The sequence below is a fragment of the Ambystoma mexicanum genome, chromosome 2q (genome assembly GCF_040938575.1).
Source record: "Ambystoma mexicanum isolate Mex_15411 chromosome 2q, UKY_AmexF1_1, whole genome shotgun sequence".
Classification (NCBI taxonomy): Eukaryota; Metazoa; Chordata; class Amphibia; order Caudata; family Ambystomatidae; genus Ambystoma; species Ambystoma mexicanum.
In genome coordinates this window covers 675,656,952-675,680,675 of record NC_090924.1, presented here as the reverse complement: position 1 = coordinate 675,680,675, position 23,724 = coordinate 675,656,952, and the positions used below count along the sequence as shown (strand labels likewise).

General features: G+C 48.4%; 1 protein-coding gene across 4 annotated transcripts in view; it reads left to right on the top strand.

Annotated features, from left to right (window-relative positions):
- Positions 1 to 23,724, top strand: part of USP7 (ubiquitin specific peptidase 7) — a 2,259,762-nt gene that overhangs the window by 214,075 nt on the left and 2,021,963 nt on the right. For all 4 annotated transcript variants that reach the window (XM_069647850.1, XM_069647849.1, XM_069647847.1 and 1 more), the window contains exon 3: positions 21,457 to 21,655. In XM_069647850.1, the coding sequence (XP_069503951.1) occupies positions 21,457 to 21,655 (199 nt within the window). The remainder of the gene's footprint in view (positions 1 to 21,456; positions 21,656 to 23,724) is intronic.

Here is a 23,724-nt window from a genome sequence, read left to right as displayed (position 1 = left end):
AGGTTCCGTTTCGCGTCCCTCATGAGGGACGCCCATGCTGTTTGGAGGAAAGGACTATGGATTAAGAGTACGTTAGTCACTACGGTGAGTAACTTATAATTTCTACATCCGGAAACAAGAGGTGTTGGGGGTGGCGGGGGGGGGCGGCTGACCAGCTCACCCACCCTTTCCAATGGGGCCCAGGACCTATAGCACTTAGCCGTTAGGGCATGTTCCTAGTCACGTTTCACCTAGTTGGAGTCGAACACCATTGTGGACTCGCTCAGCAGGGAACTGCCTCCTTGCCACGAGTGTTAACTTCACAAGGACTAGGTTGATTTTCTGTTGGGCAAACAGGCCATCCCCAGATCGAGCTCTTCATGACGGTGACAAACACAAAGTGCCAAAGTTTTGCCAGCAGGTTCTCTCAACAGAGGAGCATGGGGGACGCATTCTCATTCGGGGGATCGTTCCTGTACGCCTTCGCCCTGTTTCCACTTATCTTGCATGTGATCGACCGTGCCACTGCAGGATAATAATGGTCGTCCCATTATTGGTGTGGCCGAGCCAAATCTGGTATCCAGACTGGCTAAGTCTCTCAGTGGCCCCGTCCATCCGGCTGCTTCTGTCCCTGGACCTTTTCGCCAGAGAATGGCGGGTGATTCTACATCACGGCTCAGTCTCTGAACCCGAGGGCATGGCTCCTGCAGCCCTAGAGTTTGGAGGTTCTGTTTACCTGCGGAATGGAAAGACATCCTGGCCAGACCCTAGTCAACGTTCAAGTTCTACGGAGATGAGTGGAAACATTTGTGCTGTGCCGGGCTCAGATTACCCCTCTGTCACGACTCTGCAACGTCTACCATACGTGCTTTCCTTGGCCAAAGCGGGACTGTCTCATGCCTCTATCAAGGTACATCTCGCCGCCATAACCAGGTACACCAGGTCCCCGGGTAGACCTTTCCTTTGTTCTCACAGGCTCTTCAAGGAGTTCCTCAAGGGACTCTTTTAGACTTTCCCTCCGTTGAAGGCCCCGGCTTCGGCTTCGGCTTTGGAGCTCAATGTTGTGCTTATTAAGCTCATGGGAGCACCCTTTGAATCTATTTATCAGGTCCCACTCAAGTTTCTCTTGGAAGACTGCTTTCCCTGAAGCGATCACCTCGATCAGGCGGGACTGGGAGATTCAGGCCCCATCTTGAAAGCAGCCTTACTTGTCTTTCCACGCTTCAAAGGTGGTACTGCGTACACACCCCACATTTATGCCAAAGGTACTGTCTGAATTCCTTGGTGTTACCTGTCTGCTTTCCAAGTCTGTCGTCTCCAGCTGAAAGGGCCTTGCATTTGCTGGACGTTGCTCATGCCTTGAATTTTTGTGGTACAAGCGCCAAATAGTTAGATTTCAGTTCGTCAACTTTGCACCTGTAAATCAAGCAAGGGCTTTGTCGAAGGCTTTCAACCAGGTGTATCTCTGGCTGCATCATGCACTGCCATTGACTGGCTAGCAAGCTGTTGCCAGGCCAGCCGAGAGCCCACTTCACCTGAACCCTTGCAGCAATGACTTGTTTCTCTGGTGTGCCCCTGCTTGACTTCTACAGGGCTACTACGTGGAGGTCTACACACACCTTCACAAGCTTCTACTGCCTCAAGGATTCCAGGGAGAAGTCCTGAGTCGGCCTATGCAACCTGTTTGAGGTGATTCTGTTCCAGAGGTGTTTCTTGCTTTTGTTGAGCCTTTCCGCTTCCTGTGGTTGTGTATTTGTACTGCTGTGTAATCAATATACTCCTGCGTCCCGTCCCCTTTCCTCGATACTTGTGGGACATTCCATCCTTTGGGACTAGACCCGAGCACTTTATTCAAAATGCATCAAAAATGTTGTCCTTTTATGCGGGTTACCACACCCGGCCGTAACCCCACCCTTCTGAGCTCTGCCCCGCGCATCGCCCTTCAGTACTTTTCTCCATGCGGTCGCATCACCGGGAAACATTTTTGTTTCCATTGTCCTTCTCTCCTGTTCAGGTCTGCGGTCGCTTAGTCCTCTGTCTGTTACAGCGTCTGGGATTTGTGTCCTATTCTTGATGCGAACGTCTCTTTGCCAGGGAGGATCCCCGTTCTCTCTGCTTGTAGTGTCTGGGTACAGACCACTGCTGGGATTCGTGTTTCTACTGCGATGCCCTTTCCGTCTGGGCACTCCAGCACCATTTTCTTCGATGGGCGGAAGTCTTTCAATATGGTGTTCCACCTCATCTTCAGCTTTTAATCAGCGACAGTGCTCGGGCCGGGGTGACTCCTACCTGGGGTCTTCTAGGTCCAGAAGGGGATCTAGCAGCTCTACCACCAGGGGTTCCCCTGAGGTGCCTCGTACGCCAAATAGGCGTACCAGAATGTTCTCTGAGGGTTCCCACGGAGGTTCACCCGTCGGGTGCTAAACTTCAGCCCAGTTCATCTGTGGCGTTGGACACCGGGGTTTGCTCCTATTTCTCCGATTCTGGAGCTTTCCACACAGACACCAGGGTAAACCCTGAGGCCTCCTTTTCTGGCACTTTCTGTACAAAGCCACAGCTTGAGGCCTCTCAGGAGTAGGCTACACGTACCGGGAGGAATCCCGAGGTTCCTCTTTTTGGTAATAAGGTCTGTACCGACAAAACCGAGAGGCCTGCTCTGAAGGTCTTTTCTGTAACGGTGATTCCTAGCATTCCCACTCTCAGGGATGCAGTGATACTGGTTCTGTCGAGGGGGCAAATAGGGTGGTCCTAAACCATAATTCCTCACTTACTGGCTCTGCCGAGGTGGTTCCTCTGGAGGCTAATTTTGGGGCCACCTCCAAGAGGTCCAGTTAACATCTGAAACCCCCCCAATACTGGCTCTGCCGAGGATCCTTGTGTCAAGGCTCAGGTGTTATTTAAGTCACCTGACCAGCCTGAGGAGATGCCTTATCTGCACATCTGACAGTTCTCTTCAGGCATCGACAAAATGGTGGCCCAACCATCATGGTCCACAGCGGCCATTTTGGATTCTTTCCTTACACCTACGTTCTCGGCGGCAGGTGCTGGAACCTTCATTTCGGGGCAGAGCAGCCTTTTCCACCTCGGGTGGGGGGTTGGGGGGAGTAAAAATCTGTTCCGCCCTTCTTATGCCTGTCGTGCTCGGATGCCGCTGCCTTATACTGTCTCGCTTCCACCCCAGCACCTAAACCTTCATCAGAGGATGTATTTTTTCGGGAAGTTTTAGAGGCTCATGCGCTTTGGCCCTATGAAGGAGTATTTTAAGGGTCTTTTCAAGGAAAACTACCCTGAACCTCCAGCTCCACCTTCCACCCCGGTGGGTCAGCGGCTCCTGTGGTGGTGCCACCTCTTCCTGTTGGTCCGCCTCCAGCGCTTCCTCCCCTACCCCCGCTGTCTCCCATAGAGAAGACACCGGTAGAACAGGATAGCACTTTAAAACCTGTGATGGGCCAGCTGTCTGCTCCCGATTCGCTGTATGACTCTCGGGCAGGTCAGGATAGCTATTAGCAGCCCTTCTCTGCCCTCCTCGATATTTCAGTACCTGAGGCCCGCTCCACAGGAAGGAGTGCTTTCGGGAGCATTCACCTTGTCACCACAAGAGCATACCAGCCTTTTCCTCCAGAAGGACGGTTTGGCTGAGGCCCGTAAGGTCTGGTATAAGCCCCACACTGAGCTGCATATCAGTAAGATAATTGACACCTGTTACAGGCTTCACACCTCTGTGGAGATGGCCTTGGCATCTTGTCCGTTCCCTTCCTCGACAGTGGTAGCTGCGGCCACGCTTCAATCCAAGCGGGCCTCTGTGACCTAAACGGCTGCGGCGTAGATTCTGTCCAAGGAAGATAAGATACTGGACACCTTGGGCAAGAAAGTCTTTGCCAATTCAGTCCTCCAACTTCATCAAGCGAACACCAAGCTTATTCTGGCTGCAGCTAATTTGAGGCTGTGGAAGGAAGGAGTTAGCTGATTTCCAGGAGTGTATTCCTGCCGATAGGCTGGACGACTTCAAAGCTGGTCTGTCGGACGCAGGGTTGTTGGCCCAGGATCTGCTGGAAGCTGCGGCACACCACATGGATACCTCAGCCCCAGGCCTTATGGTGGGAACTGACAACTCCCACCAGGCATGGCTCCATGCAACAGTTTTCAAAGGAGGTGCAAGATAGTCTGGACCTTCCCTTGGACGGCAAGGAATTTTCTTCTATGGATGAGGAACTTAGAAAGACCAAGGCGAGCACCCAAACCGCCAAATCTTTGTCCTGGCAAAGGTCCTGGCTATGGCCCCTTATACACAGAGGTTGGGGTCTCGTCCTGATACTTTCCTTGCTTCAGCGGGTTTCAGGACTGCTTGGCGCGCAGAACTCAAGCTCCGGTTCCCGGCACCTGTCAAACAATAACATGGTCTGTTTTTCTCACTATTAGCCTCCTCTCCAGGAGCAGGTTGTTTCCCTGCCGACAAATTTGCAAAGTGGTAATTTGTCGGTCGCACGAGACATCGGTGGGAGAACGAATCTCGTCTCATCTGGAGGCATGGCAGACCATCACCAAAAATCGGTGGGTTTCATCCATCGCGTGGGCTGGCTTTCGCTTGCCCCCCAACCCCTCAATACCCCACTCTTCAACCCTCCATTTCAACAGATCGGGCCACCATCCCTCCGTGCCAAGGTTCAGAAGCTTCTGGACCTCAGGGTGGTGGAACCTGTTCCCATTGGAGAGCAAGGGGAGGGCTTCTACTCGACTGTTCACGGTGCCCAAACCCAACCAGACTGTCCTGTGCAACTTCCTTGACCTTTCCCAGTTAAACCTTTCTCTGCCTCAAGACGATCACACCTTGCCTGCCAAATTAAGTCCTCTCTTCGGAAGGGCGACTGGCTCAGTGCAGTGGACCTTCAGGACGCCTATATGCACATCCTAATATGTAAGCCGCATCGAAAATAGATGCAATTCTCCCTGGGAGGGGCGCTTGTCCAGTTCAGAGTACTCCTGTTTGGTCTCAGCTCGGCTGTGTGTCTTTACGAAGATGTCGGTCATCACAGCTTTCCTTCGTCTACAGGGTGTTCATGTATATCCGTATCTGGAAGACTGGCACCTGCGCAGACCTTGTCCACCGACTGCTTCGAGCAATCTCCAGTGTCTCCTCCAGCTCCTGTTCCATCTTGGGCTGTCGATGAACTGGCGGTAATCTTCCATGACGGTCTCCCAGGACCTGATTTTTCTGGGTTTCCGTTGGAACACAATCGACTCCAGGATTTATTTGACAGCGGACAGATTTGCAGATCTATCCACCACGTGTAAGCTCTTCATCCAGTCAGAGCACAGGTCTGCTTGGTGGTTCAAGAGACTTCTGGGCCACATAGCCTCGTGCTTACTTGCTCTTCCTCTTGCATGTCTCAAAATTAGGCGTATGCCGCTGGCTCTTCGTAGCTCTTGGTGTCAGGCTTTGGACTCTGACTCGAAGATGATCCCAGTTCCATCCTGCATGATGGCGGACCTTCTATGGTGGTCTTCGACCAACAATCTTATAGTGGGGGCCTCCTTTCAGGAGCCCTGCCCACAAGTGACGATTACCACAGACTCCTCCCTTCTGGGGTGGTGAGCGTCGCTGGATCATCTTCACGTTTTCGATCTATGAACGCGGCAGGACAGGCATAAAAATGATTTGGAACTCCTTGCGGTATTTGTGGTGCTGAAAGCTTTCCAACCGTCCATGAACAAGGTGGTCCGCATCCACATGGACAACTGTCGATGTTTTATATCAACAAGCACGGTGGCACCAAATTACCACCTCTTGTGGACCTCAAAATCCAGATTTGGGAATGGGCCATACAGCAAACCATTTGGGTACTGGCAGTACACATTAGGGGTCAATTCAATGTGACTGCGGACTCACTCAGCCGACAGACGGCGGCCAGCTACGAGTGGGAATTGAACATGGCGGTCCGCTCCACATTTTCGACAGTGGGACACCCTTAAGTGTACCTTTTTTGCGAATTCCACAAACAGGAAACATCCTTTATGTATCCAGGAACGGTCTTGGGGCCTCCTCCCTAGGGGACGTTCTTGAAATTCCTTGGCGCAACATGAAGGCCTATCCCTTCCCGCTGCCTCTTCTGATTAATCGGTCACTCTGCAGGCTCAGCAATACATGGAATTGCACGCCTGTTCATAGCTCCTGGATGGCCAGCCAGATCCTGGTTCTCGAATCTTCAGCATCTGTCGATTTTCCCTCCGATCAGACTGCTGTTGATTCCCAACCTGCTTCACCAGTACGATCAGCAGGTGTGCCACACCTCCCACACATTAATTCAGCTTGGTGGCCTGGTGCCTGAATTCAAAACCTCAGCACGATTTAACTTGTCCGAGGACAATATGCACATTATGCAAGCAGCCAGAAAACGCGCTACAAGGTCTCAGTATTAGGAGCAAGTGGTTCTGGTTTTGCCACTGGTGTTTAGCTAAGCAGCTGGACCCCAGGCATGCTACGATTGACACTGTTCTATCTTTCATAGCTCATCTGTCAGCTTTGGGCATTCTTGTCTTGTAGGACTTGCTTGTCAGCTATTGCTGACTAGCTGTCCACTGACAACTGTTGCTTTTCTTTGACAAACCCAGTCATTAAAAGGCATTTCACAGGTCTGTGTTTTTATCCACCCTTACACAATCCTCATCCAAAATGGGATTTGAATGTGGTCTTCGACACCTTATGCCATAAACCATTTGAACCCATGGCTATGGCGGATCTGAAGTAACTTTCATGGAAGGTTGCATTTCTGATTGCAGTAACTCCAGCAAGGCGAGTAAGCGAGCTTCAAGCTTTGTCTGTGGAACATCCGTTCCTCACCTTCCATAAAGACAAGGTTGTGCTACGCACTCGTCAGTCTTTACATCCTAAAGAAGTGACAGAATGTCATTGGAATCAATCTATATCCTTAACTGTCTTTTTTTTTTTCCTAAGATGCCGAGAGAGTATTTGTCAGACGAGCTCTGAAGTTCTATCTGGACAGAGCAATTTAACTCTGACTTCTCCCAACTCTGTGACGTTCGGAGACCTGAAAGGGAAACCCGCTTCAAAAGCTACTATCTCCTGACGGATTCCCTCCTGTATCTCAGAGGCCTATACCATTCAGGGCTTTCAACCTCCGAAGGGCGTTCATGCCCATCTTGTACGGGGCAAAGCGGCTGAGTTGCATTCCAAAAATGTTACCTGGGAAACCATTGCTAAAGTGGCTACGTGGGCCTTCCCATCGGCTTTTTGTAAGCAATCCTGCTTGGACCTCAGCTCCAGGGCCGATGCTCAATTCGGCCAGGCTGTTAAGTACTTTTTTCAATAAGAATTTCCATACACCCGTATTACCTGTTAGGAGTGCTTGGGAATCTCCCACAAGTATGGAGGAAAGGTAATGGTAAGAGTTTAACAAAGTTACTCACCGCAGTGACTAACTTACTCGTAGTCCATAGTCCCCTTTCCTCCATACACCCACCCGCCATCACCTCCTAATGAGTATCCTATATTATTGCTTAAATGGTCAGAACTGGCGATAGACAAGGACTGAAGGGTGATGTGCGGGGCGGAGCTCAGGAGGGTGGGGTTACGGCCATGTGCGGTGCCCGTGTAAAAAGAGTGGACAAATCAATTTTTACCACTTTTTGAAAAAGTGGTACGGTCCCATCCCGAAGGATGGAATGCCGCACAAGTATGGAGGAAAGGGGACTATGGACTAGGAGTAAGGTAGTCACTACGGTGAGTAACTGTTATTCATGCATGTGAAGCCTTGACAGACCCCATGCTGGAGAAGGTTTAATTTACTTGTAACTATTCTCCAGCATGAGCCTGGCATGTTCACATGCAAACTCTCCCACCTTCCCCCTCTGTGGCTCTTCTTGCTTCATACTGCCACTTTATGGGCTTATTAAATCTGAATATGGCCACCAGGAGTGGAGCTAAGGGAGTGGACTGTCATTGGATGGGGGCAGTTTGCCCCAGAGGACATTGATTGGTTTAGAGGAGGAATACAGTTTGAAGTGAAACAAACTTTCTTTCACTGAGGATCCCCAGCCTGACGGGGAATGTTCATGATCCTCTGAATCCATGCCATACCCATGCTGGAGAACAATAGTTACAGGTAAGTAATTTAAACCTTCTTCCCCATTTGTAACCATTATGGATTCACATGCGCCCTCCTTCCACTGTCCTTCCACCCGGTGGTGTAAAAACCGTGCTTGCCCTTTCATCAGAGTCAGAATCTGAGTGGATGAGGAAGAGTGTGAGGAGGGACTGGTGTGCAACTACTTGAGGTCCCATTGGTTGGCACCAAAACCACCCCAGAACAAGTGTGGCAAGCTAAATTTCTTTCCCTTTTAGCAAGAAAACAAAAGGTTAACCGATTCCTAGACTGACTCTGGGGAATATTTGTAGCATGTGAATCTGAAATATACCAATTCTGGAGAACAGGAGTTGGACTTAAACATTCTCCATACCCTGGATGTCCTAGAATGTTTCAAAAATGTAAGCCAGTTTGTGTTTTGGTGGTGGTCCAAAGGATAGCCATACAGCAAGGCAGTTGAGCAATAGTCTCATTACATTTAGAAATGCCATGCACTTTAACTTGATGACCTGAAAGCAAACCTGAGGGAAGCTAAAGCGACACTGGCTACTTGTTGCACTTTGTCTGGAATAGTTTTTCCACCATTTGCCTGCCTAGAAACATTTGTGTACATGTGCCTTATAAAGGACTTATCATATCATGGCTGTAATGTTCAGCTCAGTATGCACTTTTGCTAAACTCTACCGGATATAAATAAACCTGAGTAGACCCAAGCGTATGGCAACCAGTGTAAGATTAATAATTCTATTATGCCCCCCTGAAAAACTAGGGGTGAGTGTTTACTATTCTCTATTTTTTTTTATTGTGATGTGGTTTACATGAAACCTTCGAGAAAATGGAAAATCACTAAAAAGCAAATTCACAAGCTCCAAAAGACACTTGGCTTACTGTTTTGTTTTTAAAGAAACTTTTAGAGGCTTCCTATCTGCTCACTTTTCTTCTCTTACAAGGACTACAGGAAAATGGGAAGAATGAGGTAACGCTTCATGGACTTGTATGTTTTGGGAAATAGGTACTTTGTTTTTTTGTTGCAATTTAACCTGATTTGTATCACAAGTGAATAAACGATTTGAGGAGAGCTTTCAATGGAAAGCGCATTTAGTCTGTACAGGTAGAAAACAGATCCTATAACCAGAATACCACTCAAAAGATGCTGTTCAGTGATAGGCCACCAGGGGACGCACTGATGTTTACAGTCTCAGCGTGATCCTCCCAGGCTTCGGTCCCATTAAGTTGTTTGAGCCCCCACTTATACAGCCCCTAGCGCTACAACCTGAACAGGCGTTGATGTGCATCCCCACTGCCCTGCAGTAGAAGGAATGGCCGATATCTGTCCCTGATTACGGGAGTACCGCCAGGCGCCTGACACAGCAAAACAAAATTGAAGAAGCCTGCCTTTGGGAGCCATGTGCAGGATACGTGGGCACTTAAGTGGCACGGCCACTGACCCGGAGGTGTGAGGGGAGGTGGGTTGGTGCTCCCATTCCCCCCCGCCACGCTTAACGTGAGGCCCTTTGAGGTGGTGGGAGGGTCCCCGCTGCGTTCTTACAGGTCTATTATGTCAGCTGGGACAGCAGGACTGACGCTGTGGGGGAGGATCCCACCAAAAGACTGCAGCAGGGCTACCTAGAGAGTGCTTCATGCGCACAGGGCCTGGGAAGACACTGCTGGCCCCCTGTGTGAGGCCAAAAGGAGACTCTGGGGCAAGGGGAGGACCCCACAAAGGACTGCGGCGGGATGGTGGGTAGAGTGCCCCAACCACACAGGGGGCCTCAGGTGGACACTGCTGGCCCCTGCAGCGACCTGAGAAAAGAGGCATATAGCAAAGGTGAAGGGGTTTAAGAGCCCATACACGCTACGGGGGAAACACCACCCAAGGAATAAGGGTGTACTGGAGTAGGCCCTGAAACAGGCAGGGGAGCAGTGGGCTAGTCGACGCTACTGACCCCACGAGGGGTCCCGCAGCAGACCCACGAGAGGTCCTCCCTAGCTGATTGATGCCAGGCCCGCCTCCGGCTGAGAAGATAATAGACAAACGTGTACAGGGGTCTCTAGGGGGCAGCAGCAAGGACCCAGGGGCTTCAAGGAAGAGGTGCGAGACAGTGCTGTAAGTGATACCACAAAACAGTACCCCACATGAGGGTATGTATCAATCTGAAGCCGTCCCCCCTGCACAGCTACCCTTAACAGAGGTACTGGGCTGGCGATTGGCGGTGGAAGAGGTTTCCTGAAGTCTGAACAGGGAGGTGTGGGCCCCAGATTCTGGGGTGTGTCCGCCTCTTGTTCCGCGGATATGAGTAACACCCTTTGACGTGAAGATATTTTCAAGGGAAAGACACCCGGATGGCACCAGCCGCCATCCCACATGGTGTACGGGTGGAGAGAGCTGAAAGGAAAACCCATACTGGACAGCAAGTGGAGGTGCAAGGAGGCGAAACTGAAGTTGGCCACATACACGTACCTACAGGGTCGCCCTGGACCCCTAGTGCAGACCAATATGGCCATTGCCACAGAGGAATCCGCAGCCACCATAAACGATGTTGCAACACTGATTGAAGAAATCGGGACCATGAGGACAGACCTTGGGAGTAGGGTTGACAAAATCACTCTGAGAATGGACACAATGGAGGAGCGGCTGGAGGAAATTGAGCACAACCAATCCTCCCCTGATACCCTAGAGACACAAATGGACATGCAGATGTCGGCAAGGCAGTGCCATGAGGAAGAGGTCAGAATGAAAATGGACGATTTAGAATACGGCGAAAGGCGGAATAACCGAAGGCTTTTCAGAATCTCGGATTGGGAAGGTGAGACAGATCTAGTTCTGAAGACAACACTACACCGTCACAATTGTTTTTAGAGGATGACACCATCGACGAAGCTAAGATCGAGAGAATTCGAAGCGGGTGGGGCGATAAGAGGCACGAAGTCGGTCCTAGCTTGGGTTCATAACTAGAAGGGCATGATCATGTACGGCATTTCCAAGGTAACAATTTTCCAAGTTTTATCCTCCTTGACCCTAACAAAGAGGATGTGCTCGCCCCTGACTAAGTGGCTCGATGGGGAGGGAGGTACATATGGGGGTTTCCATTCTCTCATTTGAACTAGATGGGCACAAACAGACTGACAGAAGAGGACATTCAGAGTGCCATGAGTGAGTTGCTCTCAGAAACCGCACGTCTAAGAACCAGGGTGAAAAGTCAGAGGGTGATCGACAGTCGCTCATTAAGGTACCCACAATGAGACCAATGCTGGGATCCAGGAAATACAGGAGGCTCAACACATCGCCCATGGCAGATAACTGATTCATAGTGGAAACCTAGTCGGGGGAGAAGATGTATACGAATTTTGTGATCCCATACGTAGCATAAGATGGTGTTGCGGGACCAGGTAGACTCCTATTGGGTTATGTTCTTGTGGTTTGTTAGAAAGGAGACTTGGCGGGCTGTGGAAGCCAGCTGCAGCCTGGAAAGTTGTGCTTTTGTTGGGTGGAGGGGGGACTCAATGGTAATGAGGTGCTGACGGCACGGGACGAGAGGGAATCTGTCCCAGCTAGTGGTCTGATCTCAACCTCGTGATATCAACTCGGAGGAGTTGGGCGCCCTTGTGGGTTATTGGGGGTGGGGGGAGTGTAATGGAACTAGGGGTAGGCATCAAGATATAGGTCTCCTTGAGGTTTCAGTTGGACGTGGCATTATGGGTACAGGCCGGCCGGAGAGCAAAGGGGATCTGTGTGAGAATAGTAAGATGGCTGTAGTTTCAGATGTGGGGGGATAGTCGCCTGAGGGTTGGGACATTAAATGTAAAGGGGATGAACTCGCCCATGAAAAGATCCCTGGTGGCTAGGGAGTTCTGTAGAGCTGGCCTTGATGTAACTTTCCTCCAAGAGACTAAATACGCTAGAGGAAAGGAGGGTGCCTGGTGTGCTGGGTCAGGAGTATTGGGGCTGTAGGCCCTGGAGTAAAGCAGGGGTGGAAATTCTCATTGGCAAAGTGCTTAGAATGGAGGCTTCTAAGATATGGGCTGATGAGGAAGGTAGGGCCCGCCTGGTTGCTGGTACTATGAAAAAAGTGAGTTTCACATTTGTCACAATATACTGCCCGAACCAGGGTCAGCTAAGGTTTTTGATACTCTCCCAAGGGTAATGCTGGAAGCCTCAGACCACATAATATTGATGGGCCGATTTTTAACATGTGGGCTGATGTCATGCTTGATAGGCAAGTACGGGTACAGGGACACTGGAACCTTCTAGAATGGGGTGCGGAGAGGTCCTGGAAATGTTGGTGTATGTTCTCTGGGGCATACAGCGTTGCCTTCACCCAAACGAAAGGTTACACTTTTTACTTGGCCCCACATGGCACCTTCACCAGAATAGATATGTATATCTCAAGAGGTCTGTGGGAGGAAACATTGGGCTCTGAGATCTCCCTGATCACTTGGTCAGACCACGACATGGTTTCGGTGGACTTGAACCGGCTCAGACTGGTACCTAGGGGTCCAAATGGAGATGCAACTAATCACTTTGGAAAGATCTGGTGTTCCACTCGGAATTGACCTAAGGAATTGCGGAATATTTTAAAATAAATACAGGCGAAGTCTCGGAGGCTGGTGTGGGAAACGGGGAAGGGGACGTGGAGGGGATTCCGATCCAGGAAGGAGTAAGGGAAAAAGGGAGCAGACACTAATTGGCTGAGGTCTGAGATCACGCATCTCGAGAAGAGGGCTCGGGACGTCACCAAGGGACGGGAGGATAGGGTTCGGGAGGTGAGGGGGAAAGGGGAAGAGCTTGGGCTTCTTGAGGAAGGTCAAATAATTAGAAAACTGCAGTTCCTGAAACAAAAGGCGAACGCACTACTGGCCGCCAGGTTGAGGGGACAGCATGCCGAAAGTTGGGTGGATGCCATAGAAGGATTTTGATAAAACATAGGACCCGGGGACAAACTGGAGTCAAGAAGCATTTGTCTTTTTATGAAAAATCTCTAAGTCGGAGGCTAACCCAGAGATGGGAGATATTGCAATTTACCTGGCGGGTACTCTGATGCTTAGGCTTTCCCTGGAGGAGGGTGCGGCACTGGAGGCTCCAATAACTGTGGAGGAAATCAAGAGGGCAGTGGCAAGATTACTGTTGTAAAAGTTCACTGCGAAACAGTCTTCCAAAGGGACCTTTCCCAAGTCCTTCATTACCCCCTTCCTCCCGTTCATGGTGGAACTGTTCAATGATATCCTGGAGATTGGAGAAGCCCGAGAATCCTTCTCTCGTGCACTAATAACTGATACAAAAGGAGGGTAGCGACCCCCGAGACTGCAGACCTTATCGCCCCAGCTCCCTCCTGAACATCAATGCCAAGATTTACACGTGAGTTCTGGGGGCAAGACTTGATGTATGCATGCCCCAACTGATCCACCCAGGCCAAGTGGGCTTCAAAAAGGGGACGTCAGGGGGCGGACACGATGAGGAAAACCCTACACCTGCTTCATCAGGAGCAGCGGATGGCAGGGGATCCCGCCCTTCTGAGTGGATGCTGAGAAGGCTTTTAATAGGGTGGAGTTGGGGCGTTCTCATGCAAGTCCTTGCTAAGGTAGGCTTGGGAACTAGGATCAGGAGGGGCATAATGGCAGTCTACACATCCCCTAGGGCATGCGTGGCAGTTAATGGGGGTGGGGGGGTTACTCTGCTGGTTTGCCTTAAGTAGCGGTACAAAACAGGGGTGTCCCCTTTCCCTGACCCTATATGTGCTCTCCCTGGAGCCTCTAGCTTTGAATAAGAGAGGACCCCCCACGAGTAGCACTCACGGTGGGAGGGGTGTAGTACAAGGTTGTATTTTATGCAGACAATATGCTTTGCACACAAGGAACCTCCTAACCTCTAGCAGTAATCCGTTTGAGCAATATAGCGATCTTGCCATCTTAAAGATTAACAGGGCTAAATCCGTCCCTTTCCCTCTGAGTAGGGATGGGGAAAGATATAGATTCACCCTACTCGGGTTACTGGTTAACATGGGCATCCTGAGATACTTTGGGATTAACCTCAAGAGATATGGGAGACTTATTTGTTGCCAACTTCCCCCTCATTCCTGCCCGGGTTTCAGGCTGATCCGGTAAGATGGGGAAAATGGATTATATCGTGGCTCGGAAACCCTCAATGCCCTGTAGATGGTGTGCTTACCAAGGTCCCTATATGCATTCCAGATGCTTCTGATCCAGGTCCCCGAGGCTGCCTGCCTTTTTTGGCAGGGGAAAAAAGCAAGACTAGCCTGAAGTTCTTAATTTACTGAAAGAGAGTGCGGGGTGTGGCTCCCGAACCTGAAACTGTACTACAAAGCTAAGGGTCCTCATACCCCATCTTAGAATGCAGAGGGACTTCCAATGGGTTGGCCTGGACAATCTTGATTTGTACCCCGTCACAGTAGGGGAATGGCTGTGGGTACCAAGAGGTTAACTCCCCCACAAAAATCTGCACCACCTGATTCTGGGAATTATATGGGAGATATGCCGACAGGGTACGGAAATGCAAGGAGTAACCACATGTCCCTGCCCCTCCCCCCAAGTCACCTGTGGGTGCCCGGTGTTCGAGACGCAATCCTGAAAGATTTAAAGCATGGTTTGAGGCAGGCCTTGAAAGGGTCGGCCAACTATAGAGGAATGGCACTTTTATTACTATTATGGATCTGTAGGGGCCTGGGCATAGGTACTCTTTCGGTCTTTTCATACCTTCAGTTAAAGGGGGTGCTCAAGGGAGGGAAAATGACTGGACTGGATATTCCCTTTGAGAGGCTCCTGGATAAAATAACTGAAATGAAGGGCATGATTTCAGCTATGTGCGGTGAACTGGTGGTTGCAGGGAACTGGTTCAGAGAAGTTGAGACGAGATGGGAAAGTGACATGGAAAGGGAAATGGACCCAGTGCTTTAGTTGAGACTGTGTAAAGGGGCCGCTCAGATTTTGATCTCGAGCCAATACTAATTTCATGCCATCAAGCTCCTCGATAGGCGACAATATGACCCTGTCAGGCTCTCAAAGATGTTTCAGACTGCGAGCCTAGTGTTCTGAAGCTTATTTGAGGACAGGGCACACTACTGACAAACTGCAGCAGCAGACACCCTTTCTTCCTTCCATGGTGAGGCCCCCACTGCGTTGCCAGTATCTGATGCCCTGATCCTCCTATTTTGCCCCCCCCACCTCCCCTCACCTGCTTCTACGCCTTTAATCTGTTATCGTTCCAGAACAGCTGATCGCTTCTGATTTGTGGGAAAACAAAATGCTGGGCGTCTCACATCGCCTAAGCGACGCTTGACTTTGTTGATGAGCAACGCCTTGTCTATTTTAATTAACAGCATCCGCCGGCAGACGGAAAGCCGGCGGCCCGAGGAAGGCCAGATAAAGTCCATCCTGTTTGCCCTGGTCGCCATGTGAGACCCAAAAGGGAAACCCATCGTTTCACCAGACGTAGCTGATACTATCCATACACGCACCCACGTGGATTCACTGCTCAAACTCTACCGCAGTCACCCCATGGAATATGCCTCCTCAATGAGACACTTACCCAGGTAATTACCTAATCCACTGTGTATGCTTGTGATCCAGATAATCTGTTTTGTGCTGGAGCAGTGCCCCATCGCAGCCTGAGCCCAGCTGCAAACACGAGGTGAGCCTGGGCCACCCACCTCCCTCTAGCCACCACAACCCATTGCCTACACATGGCAAGATTTGCTTTTATTTGAATTGCCCGCAGCACACTGCCGTGCCTTAACCATCTTAATGCCCTGATGCTGAGGAGGATCGACCACTCCAAGATGGCCGACCTCTAGGGCCTCTTACCTCGCTCCACCAAGCAAACGCCTCATTGGCTGTAAATCACCCTATCCCGAACACTGACACACTGGCAGGCGCAAGCCGGCATCCGCACTAAGGCGGAGAACGAAGGCTCCTGTTTTGAGCCTGTCCTGAGAACTGACTGAGGCGGAGACCACGACCCCTGCTCGACACTCCACCTGCTAATCTACAGACCTAACCTGAACAATTATGCCTTTGCTCATATATGCATGTTCACGGACTGCTGGTAAGCCCTACTGAAACACTTACCTGTTTGTCTCCACACTGCTTATAGGTGTGGTGTTTACGCCCTCGTGCAAGGCTTTGCATACCAAAACCTAGCATCACTACCGTTAGCCATGTCTAAGAAGCCTGCCCCATCTGATTACAATATGTGCACATTACCACATTTCACATGCCCTCATACCTGTTCTTTTGCTCGCTGATTGCCATACTGTGAGCCTCCTCTCCTCATACTACATGTCCTTGCCTCACTTGTGCTAACGTCACAAGTTACCTAGGTGCCCCCATGCATTGCCTATTGCTGCTGCATTAACTGTGATCTATGCCCAGGTGCCCCTATGCATTGCCTATTGCTGCCATATTAACTGATTTATGCCAGGGCCTCCACTTGCGTTGCCTATTGTTGCTGCATTAACTCTAGACCCTAGACTTAGCCACGACATCTCCTACTGCCAGGTGCACCCATCAACAGTGCCTGGCACACGTTCACTCTCTATTAGCTTATAGAATCACTGGCTTAGCTGCTTAGTTGCAACCCAACTGGCCCGCACCCTGACCTATCGGCACAGTGATTGTCACTAGCCCTACTCAAACCTAGATACCTACTGTATGACATTCTTACCTGTCCTAGTGCTGACTTGGTCTCACGCACCTACGTGCCCATATCTTGAATTGTTAGAAGATGCCAAATTCATTGTTCTACTACAGCATTATGGCCGCCACCCTACACTTTATCACTGAGTCAGGAATGCCACACTGAGCATTCCGTTTGTGTCAAGCCCTATCTCACACACCTTGCCTAACATAGTGTTCAATAATCCCACCACCTCTCAATACAAACACTTTGGTGCCACAGAGGCTGAAATCACCTCCCTCTCATGTACCTTATCAGATAGAAATCTTAAACTTCATGCTAGACTCACCAAATTATACGATCCACTGAGAAGACCCATACCGCCAACTAACCTGAAAACTACCCACACAAGTCGGAACAGATTGATATTACAAACGCAACACAAGCTAAAAGATACAAGTACAAGTCTACGGACACTAACTTATCCAGTCATAGCCAGGGCATCACGCCAACTGAGGCCCCGCCACTTAAAGGAGCGCTTCTCAACGTGAGATCGCTTGTTGCCCATGCCCTTGACATAGCCGACTTAATCACAGAAAATAACCTAGATTTCCTGGCGGTAACCGAGACTTGGTTACATAACGCAGCAGGCCCATCACTCATGCTAGCCATCCCAGAAGGTTACATCATAACAAGACAAGATCGAGATGGCTCTCAAGGTGGCGGAATTGCCATCTCAAAATTGAGCCTTTCCCTCAGAACAGCCCCCTCTCAAACCTTGCAATCCTGTGAAAACATCTCTGCTAAATTCCAGATAAATAAAACACAATCCCTCACCATCCATTTAATATACAGACCCCCGGGTCCTCTTGGAACCTTCGAGGAGGATCTTCGCAGTATAATAAACACTGGACTGGATAGCGGACTATAACTGCAGTGTCTCCATTTCCTCCATCTCTCCTCAACCATGGACTGATCACACACTTATAGCCTTTAACTTATTAACACTCAGACCCTCTGCTATGGTCTCACTGCCAGCGCCACCCTGCCTAACCAGAAATAACAAAAGTACCACAGTGGATTAAGTTATACCTGCCATCCTACCCACTCTAAACACCCTGCCGGACAATCTAGACCCCAGCACTTTAGTCCAGGAATATAATAACATCATGCTCAACACATTGGACAAAATTGCCCCTCTCAAGCTTAGAACAAGCAAATCCAAGGCTCACCTTAACAAACGGTTTACACCTCAATTAAGAGACCTACGACTTAAAAAGAAAAAGTGAAAACTCCTGGAGACTCTGCCCTGCAGCCAAAAACAAAGCAAAACTAACCTCCATTTCCCTCACGCTTTAAAAATGAAGTATGCCTTGCTAAATGGCATTTCTATGATGAACGCATCACCAATTCCGGGAACTCTTCGACATTCTAAAAGAATTAGTTATCAATAGCCACAATGATTTAGTTACTAAGGACAAGTCTTGGTGCGCAGATATCCAACATGCGCTAGCAAACAAAATTAATACGCTCCAAAACAAAATGCAGCAAAAAAAATATGCTGAACCTACAGCACATCCCCAATACCTCATCACCTAGTGACTCTTTTGAGGCGCACAATAACAAATTTCATTTTTCCAAAACTTCTCGTTTAGAGATAGAAAAAAAATCATACTCTCGCTCAAACAGTCTAATTGTAAAGGCGACATCTGCCCAGCACAGTTAATTAAAGATGCTTCCAGAGACCTCTCACCATTCATTTTAAAATTGATTAATGGCTCCTTTGCATCAGGCACTATCCCTGCTAACCGAAAACACTCCTGGGTGCTCCCACTCCTCAAAAAACAGACCTTGGATCCCCTCATCCCGACCAACTACCGCCCTATTAACACAGTACCATTCCTCCTTATATTGGACAAAGCCGCCTACATCCAGATACAAAAACACCTTGATCTGTATAACCTCCTAGGAGCTAGACAATCTGGCTTCCGCCCACTACATGGAACGGAAACACCTCTAATCTATTTAAAGACCCAAATTGATGAGCTGAGAGATAGTGGAAGCACTCTTGCTTTTACTTGACCCCTCAGCTTTGATTTGGTCGACCACAAGGTCCTCTGCAGGCACCTTGTTTCTGCCGCTCACTTCTCTCCTGAGACCATCAGATGGTTGGAATCATTCCTGAGTGAGAGAACAATGAGAGTATACTCCCCATCGGCTGCAGCTGACCCTACCCCCGTCCTTTGTGGTGTCCCCCAAGGCTCTTGCGTCTCGCCAACTTTATAAATCTTCACCAAACCTTTGTTTGATCTGGACTTTCTGGGTATTACCTACACTACCTATGCAAATGATGCACAGATTCTCCTCCCACTTTCTGGGGATCATACTAAGGACACAGAGTTGGTGAATAGAGTATATCTTATAGTTCAAGCATGGATGGCCACCCATGGCTTGTGCTTGAACGACGACAAGACAGAGCTAATCTTGGGATCACACGTAAATATTAACAAATTAGGCCAGGAATTTGCCTCCTTCAACATTGACGGACACATTATCAGGGTCTCCAAGGAAGTAAAAACCCTTTGCTTCTACCTAGACTCCACTCTGTCATTTGACAAGCAGGTAAAATCTCTGGCCTCCACCACTGCCTATACTTGCAAGCTGATAAGAGCTGGTAAACCATTCCTTTCCAACGACAGTTGCATGATCCTGGCCAGAGCATTAATTCTCTCCAGGATCGATTACTGGAATGCCCTCTACATTGGTGCTGATAAAACTACCATCCAGAAACTACAAACTACAAAACAATGCCTTGCGAGCAGCACTTGGCATAAGTACACATCTCCGCCATCAGACGGCAACATAATTGGCTATCTACAGAGAACAAAATACAGTTAAAAATGATCTCCTTGACACACAAAGCTTTAAACAATGCCGCCCCTAGCTACCTCATGAACAAAATACACAAACCTCTATCAGACCAACCAGAGCTGCCAACGCCAACTGCCTAGTAGTACCCAGATTCAAGTTAACCACTATTGGTGGCAATAGCTTCCCAGTGAAGGCTGCTAAAACTTGGAACTCACTACCAAACCTGAGAGCAGATAAACCATACCCACTATTCCGAAGGAACGCATCCAACCCATCTTCAATTACCACTATTCACCCTATTTCCCTAGCTGCACTTGCCCACCTTATCTCCAGGTCCTGACACTGCTCCTATTTTCCTTGTTTAACTATAACATGTTATCTGTACCATTTTGTGTACATTTCTGTGAGTCCTGTACATTACTGTAACTTGTATAATCTGCAACATTGTAAGCTTTGCATTATCTTTTGCTGCGCCCTGCTACCCACGGGTCTGGAGCGCATTAGAAATTAATAAACTGGCATGTGGTGGGGATGCCCTCGAATAAAGGTGTTTTGGGACGAAGTGCTGGGCTGGATCAGGGAACTAGAGGGCATCCCCCCACACCAAAACACCCCTTTTGATCTTGTTGGGGTAGGAGGAAGCTGAGGGAGAACTAAGTAGGTTGATGGGGTTGGCAGCACCCCTGCTGCTCTCAGCACGGGCCTGCCTAGTGATGAAATGGAAATGTACTTGAACTCCATGTAAGAGGGACTGGATCAATGTAGCCCTGAATATATGCATCATGGAAAGAATAACTGCGGGGCTCCATGGGAGGGCAGTGCCACATGAGAACATCTGGGGGTGAATGTATCAAAAAATACTTAAAGTGAAAGAAGGGGATGTTGGGCACAAAGGCTGCTTATAGGAAGGACAGTACTGTAGCCCTGGGGGTAAACTGGGAGATCCATTACTGGTAAGTAACTTTTGTCCTATTGTCTTTTTTTTTTTGGTTATGCACACCCTCTTCCCTAGGAATCTTTATTGCTTTTTCTTGTAATATTGAGTTGGGAGAATCTGAAGTGAAACCTTTAAGGTTTGGTGGTAGGCAGCCTCCGTAGTAACGTGTTAAGGGGGGGCACATTAAAGGAAGTCCAATGTATGGTAACATTTTGCCAAGAAATTTAAATGGTAGGGTTATCGGACTGATTTGCACGTAAGTATTGAATCTTGTACTGGTAGTCATTTGATCATTTCTGATCCTCTTTAGGGACACTAAGGACTACTGTACAAGAATCTTCACAGTGAGTAGCTTACTTTCTCATGTGTCGGTCTTTGGAACAGTTCTAAGCGGCTTCTTCTCCACAATTTGTAAAGGGAACTCTGTGGTCGTAGAAATTACTGTTAGTTTCTTTTTTAGAATGCAGGTGCCCATTTCCCGCACCCTCTACTCTTGACTGCATATATCCCCCCCAACCCCCATATATATTTGTCCATTGTGTTGTAGCAATCAAAACACCACTATCAAACAGTCCACTTTAATAATTGTGGAGATGAAACCATTGCAGACCTTGGAACACTACACTTGGTCGATTAAGTGCGTAGGATTAAGAATATGGTGTGCTGCTTTTCGAGGGCACACACATGTGACAAAACTGAACTTAACAGGAGTTGGTTAAAAGGGCAGGGACTGGTGCCTTGTATTAGTTTAAAGCATATTTGTGCTTGTTTGTAGAAAAATGTGATGACGGATTTTGTGGCTTTGTATATTGATATTCAGTTTGTTGTAGAAAAACAAAGTAGTTCAACTTTCAAATGTGCTCCCTTAATATTTACCACATGCAATGATCTTATTTAGATTAATGCAACTTGTACAAATGCATGTATTTTTCTTCCAGACACAAGTTGGCGTTCTGAAGCAACTTTTAAGTTCACAGTTGAACGTTTCAGTCGCCTGAGCGAGTCTGTCCTTGGACCTCCCTGCTTTGTACGTAACCTTCCATGGAAAATTATGGTAATGCCTCGGTTTTACCCCGATAGACCTCACCAGAAGAGTGCTGGTTTCTTTCTTCAGTGCAACGCTGAATCGGATTCAACGTAAGAATTTCTATGCAATATTAGAATGAATTACTTGCAAGTTGATTTTAAGCATTTACTTGAAGTGGGAGTAAGATTGCAGCTATACCACCATCCACTAAATGTTTACCAGCCAAGCCACGTGGGTTGATGGGATTTGAAGCATTGCTGTTTCTGTTGAGGTATTGGACATTTAAAACATGGCACATTATAATATTCTGTACCAAATGGGGACAGTGTTCATTGGTCATCAGTTTGGTTTAGTTTTGCTCCTGGTTAAGATGACAGCAGAACCATTGATAATCTGAATCTTTTGTTAGTTTATGACTTAAGAATCATGGACTCCTGCATTCTGTCTGCTTTCCTCCTTACTATTGGTATAGTAGCCCTCTGGGATGGGACCAGAGCACCAGGAAGAAATTGTATCCAAGTGTTCTAAGACGGGCCGCTCCGGCAAGCTACTGCTACTTCCTGCTCTGCAGCGTTTGTGCAGTTTTCAATGTTCGTCCACCACTCATGTACTGTCTGGAACTGTAGCTGGCACTGTCCTTTTTTGTTTTGTGGTAACATTTGTAACGGTATAGTAATTTGCCGTTTGTATCGCCTATGTTCTGAGGTTCACACAAATGTAGGCTTTATGAAGGTGCTTTTCCCAGCACCAACGCACATTGGTTTTTGATGTGCCTACAGCCAGACTGTGCCTTTACACACACTGCATGAGGCACTGTGTGCATGCTTTGATCTACGTTCAAGCAGTGAGGTGTTTGTGTAAGTGCCAATTTTGCCATTGTTTGCATGGTGACAAAATGGAGTCCCAGGATGGGGTGCATTTATAAAGGATTGGGGGCATTGATTAGCACCCATAGATTAGGATTAGTGCCATATCATACATTTGTATGTAAACCTTTTTACATAGGGAAGTAGGCCTAAACGTAATGGCTGAGGTGGACTGTAGTTATTTGGATTTGATGGGATTTGGGGGGAATGGTAGAACACCACAAGATGAGTAAATCTCAAATCTGGTCATGAATCTTTGAAGAGGTTGGATAGATTCGATATTATGTGCAAGGGAGTCAAGTGGTGATGGATGAGTAAGGAGAAGGCGCAGGCTGAGGCACACAGGAGTGGGGGGAGGATGGAAAGATTAGGGAGGGTAGAGCACAGGAGGGGAGCAATGTTGTCGGCAGGGTTGGGTCACGGGGGTAGGGTGGAAGTGTCGATGGCAGACCATGGATGGATTTGAAGACCGTGGATTTTGGGTAGCTATATTTAGCATTTAGCATTGGCTTTTGGCATCGGGCATTGTTTGTGGAGGGCGAGGGTGGCAAAGTTAAGGACTTCGTTGAAGGAATGAGTAGAGCAGTAGGCACGAGCAACCAATTTACTGAGCACCATGTGACAAAATGCTATCTGCTAGGGTATGCTAGCCTGTGTTTGTTTCTTGCTGAAACGATGCTGGTTTTCTTAGGATAAGAGTTCTCCTAACCTGTCCTCACTTTCCTATATTGTATGGTAAAGTATTGTACACGTGTATTCTTTTGCCTGGCCCATTTAATGACATGCCACCAGCTGCAATGTGAATTGGCAAAATGGCAGCTGCAGAGTAACATGCACAATTCTAGAAACAACCTGGTAGTTATACATTCCAACAGTCTTGGACAGTATTTAAGTGTTCACTCGTGATTTAAATGATATATTTGTGTTCCCAAGGGCTGTACGTACTTTGATAAATGAAAATATTTAAAAAATCTGGTGGCCTATGAGGGAGGTAGTTAAAGTTAAAAGCCCTTTCATGTCTTAACTGGTTTCCCGTGACTCCTGCCTATTTCTGGGCTTTAGTGTAAGATTTTCTTTTGCAACTTTCCCTCCGCTTATTTCAATAGGACTCCCTTCCTTTGGTGAATTTTGCACCTTCTCTGACATTTTAATGGGAAGTAAAGCCTTTAGCTGCACTTCCCTTTTACTCATTGTTATGGGAAAACTGACTAGTCCTTCATACTGTCAATTCTGAGAAACCTTTTCTCTTTGTAGTCTTGTACTTTGGAAATTGCACACAGTGCCTTACAGTGCAGTTTAATGGGGATGCTTAG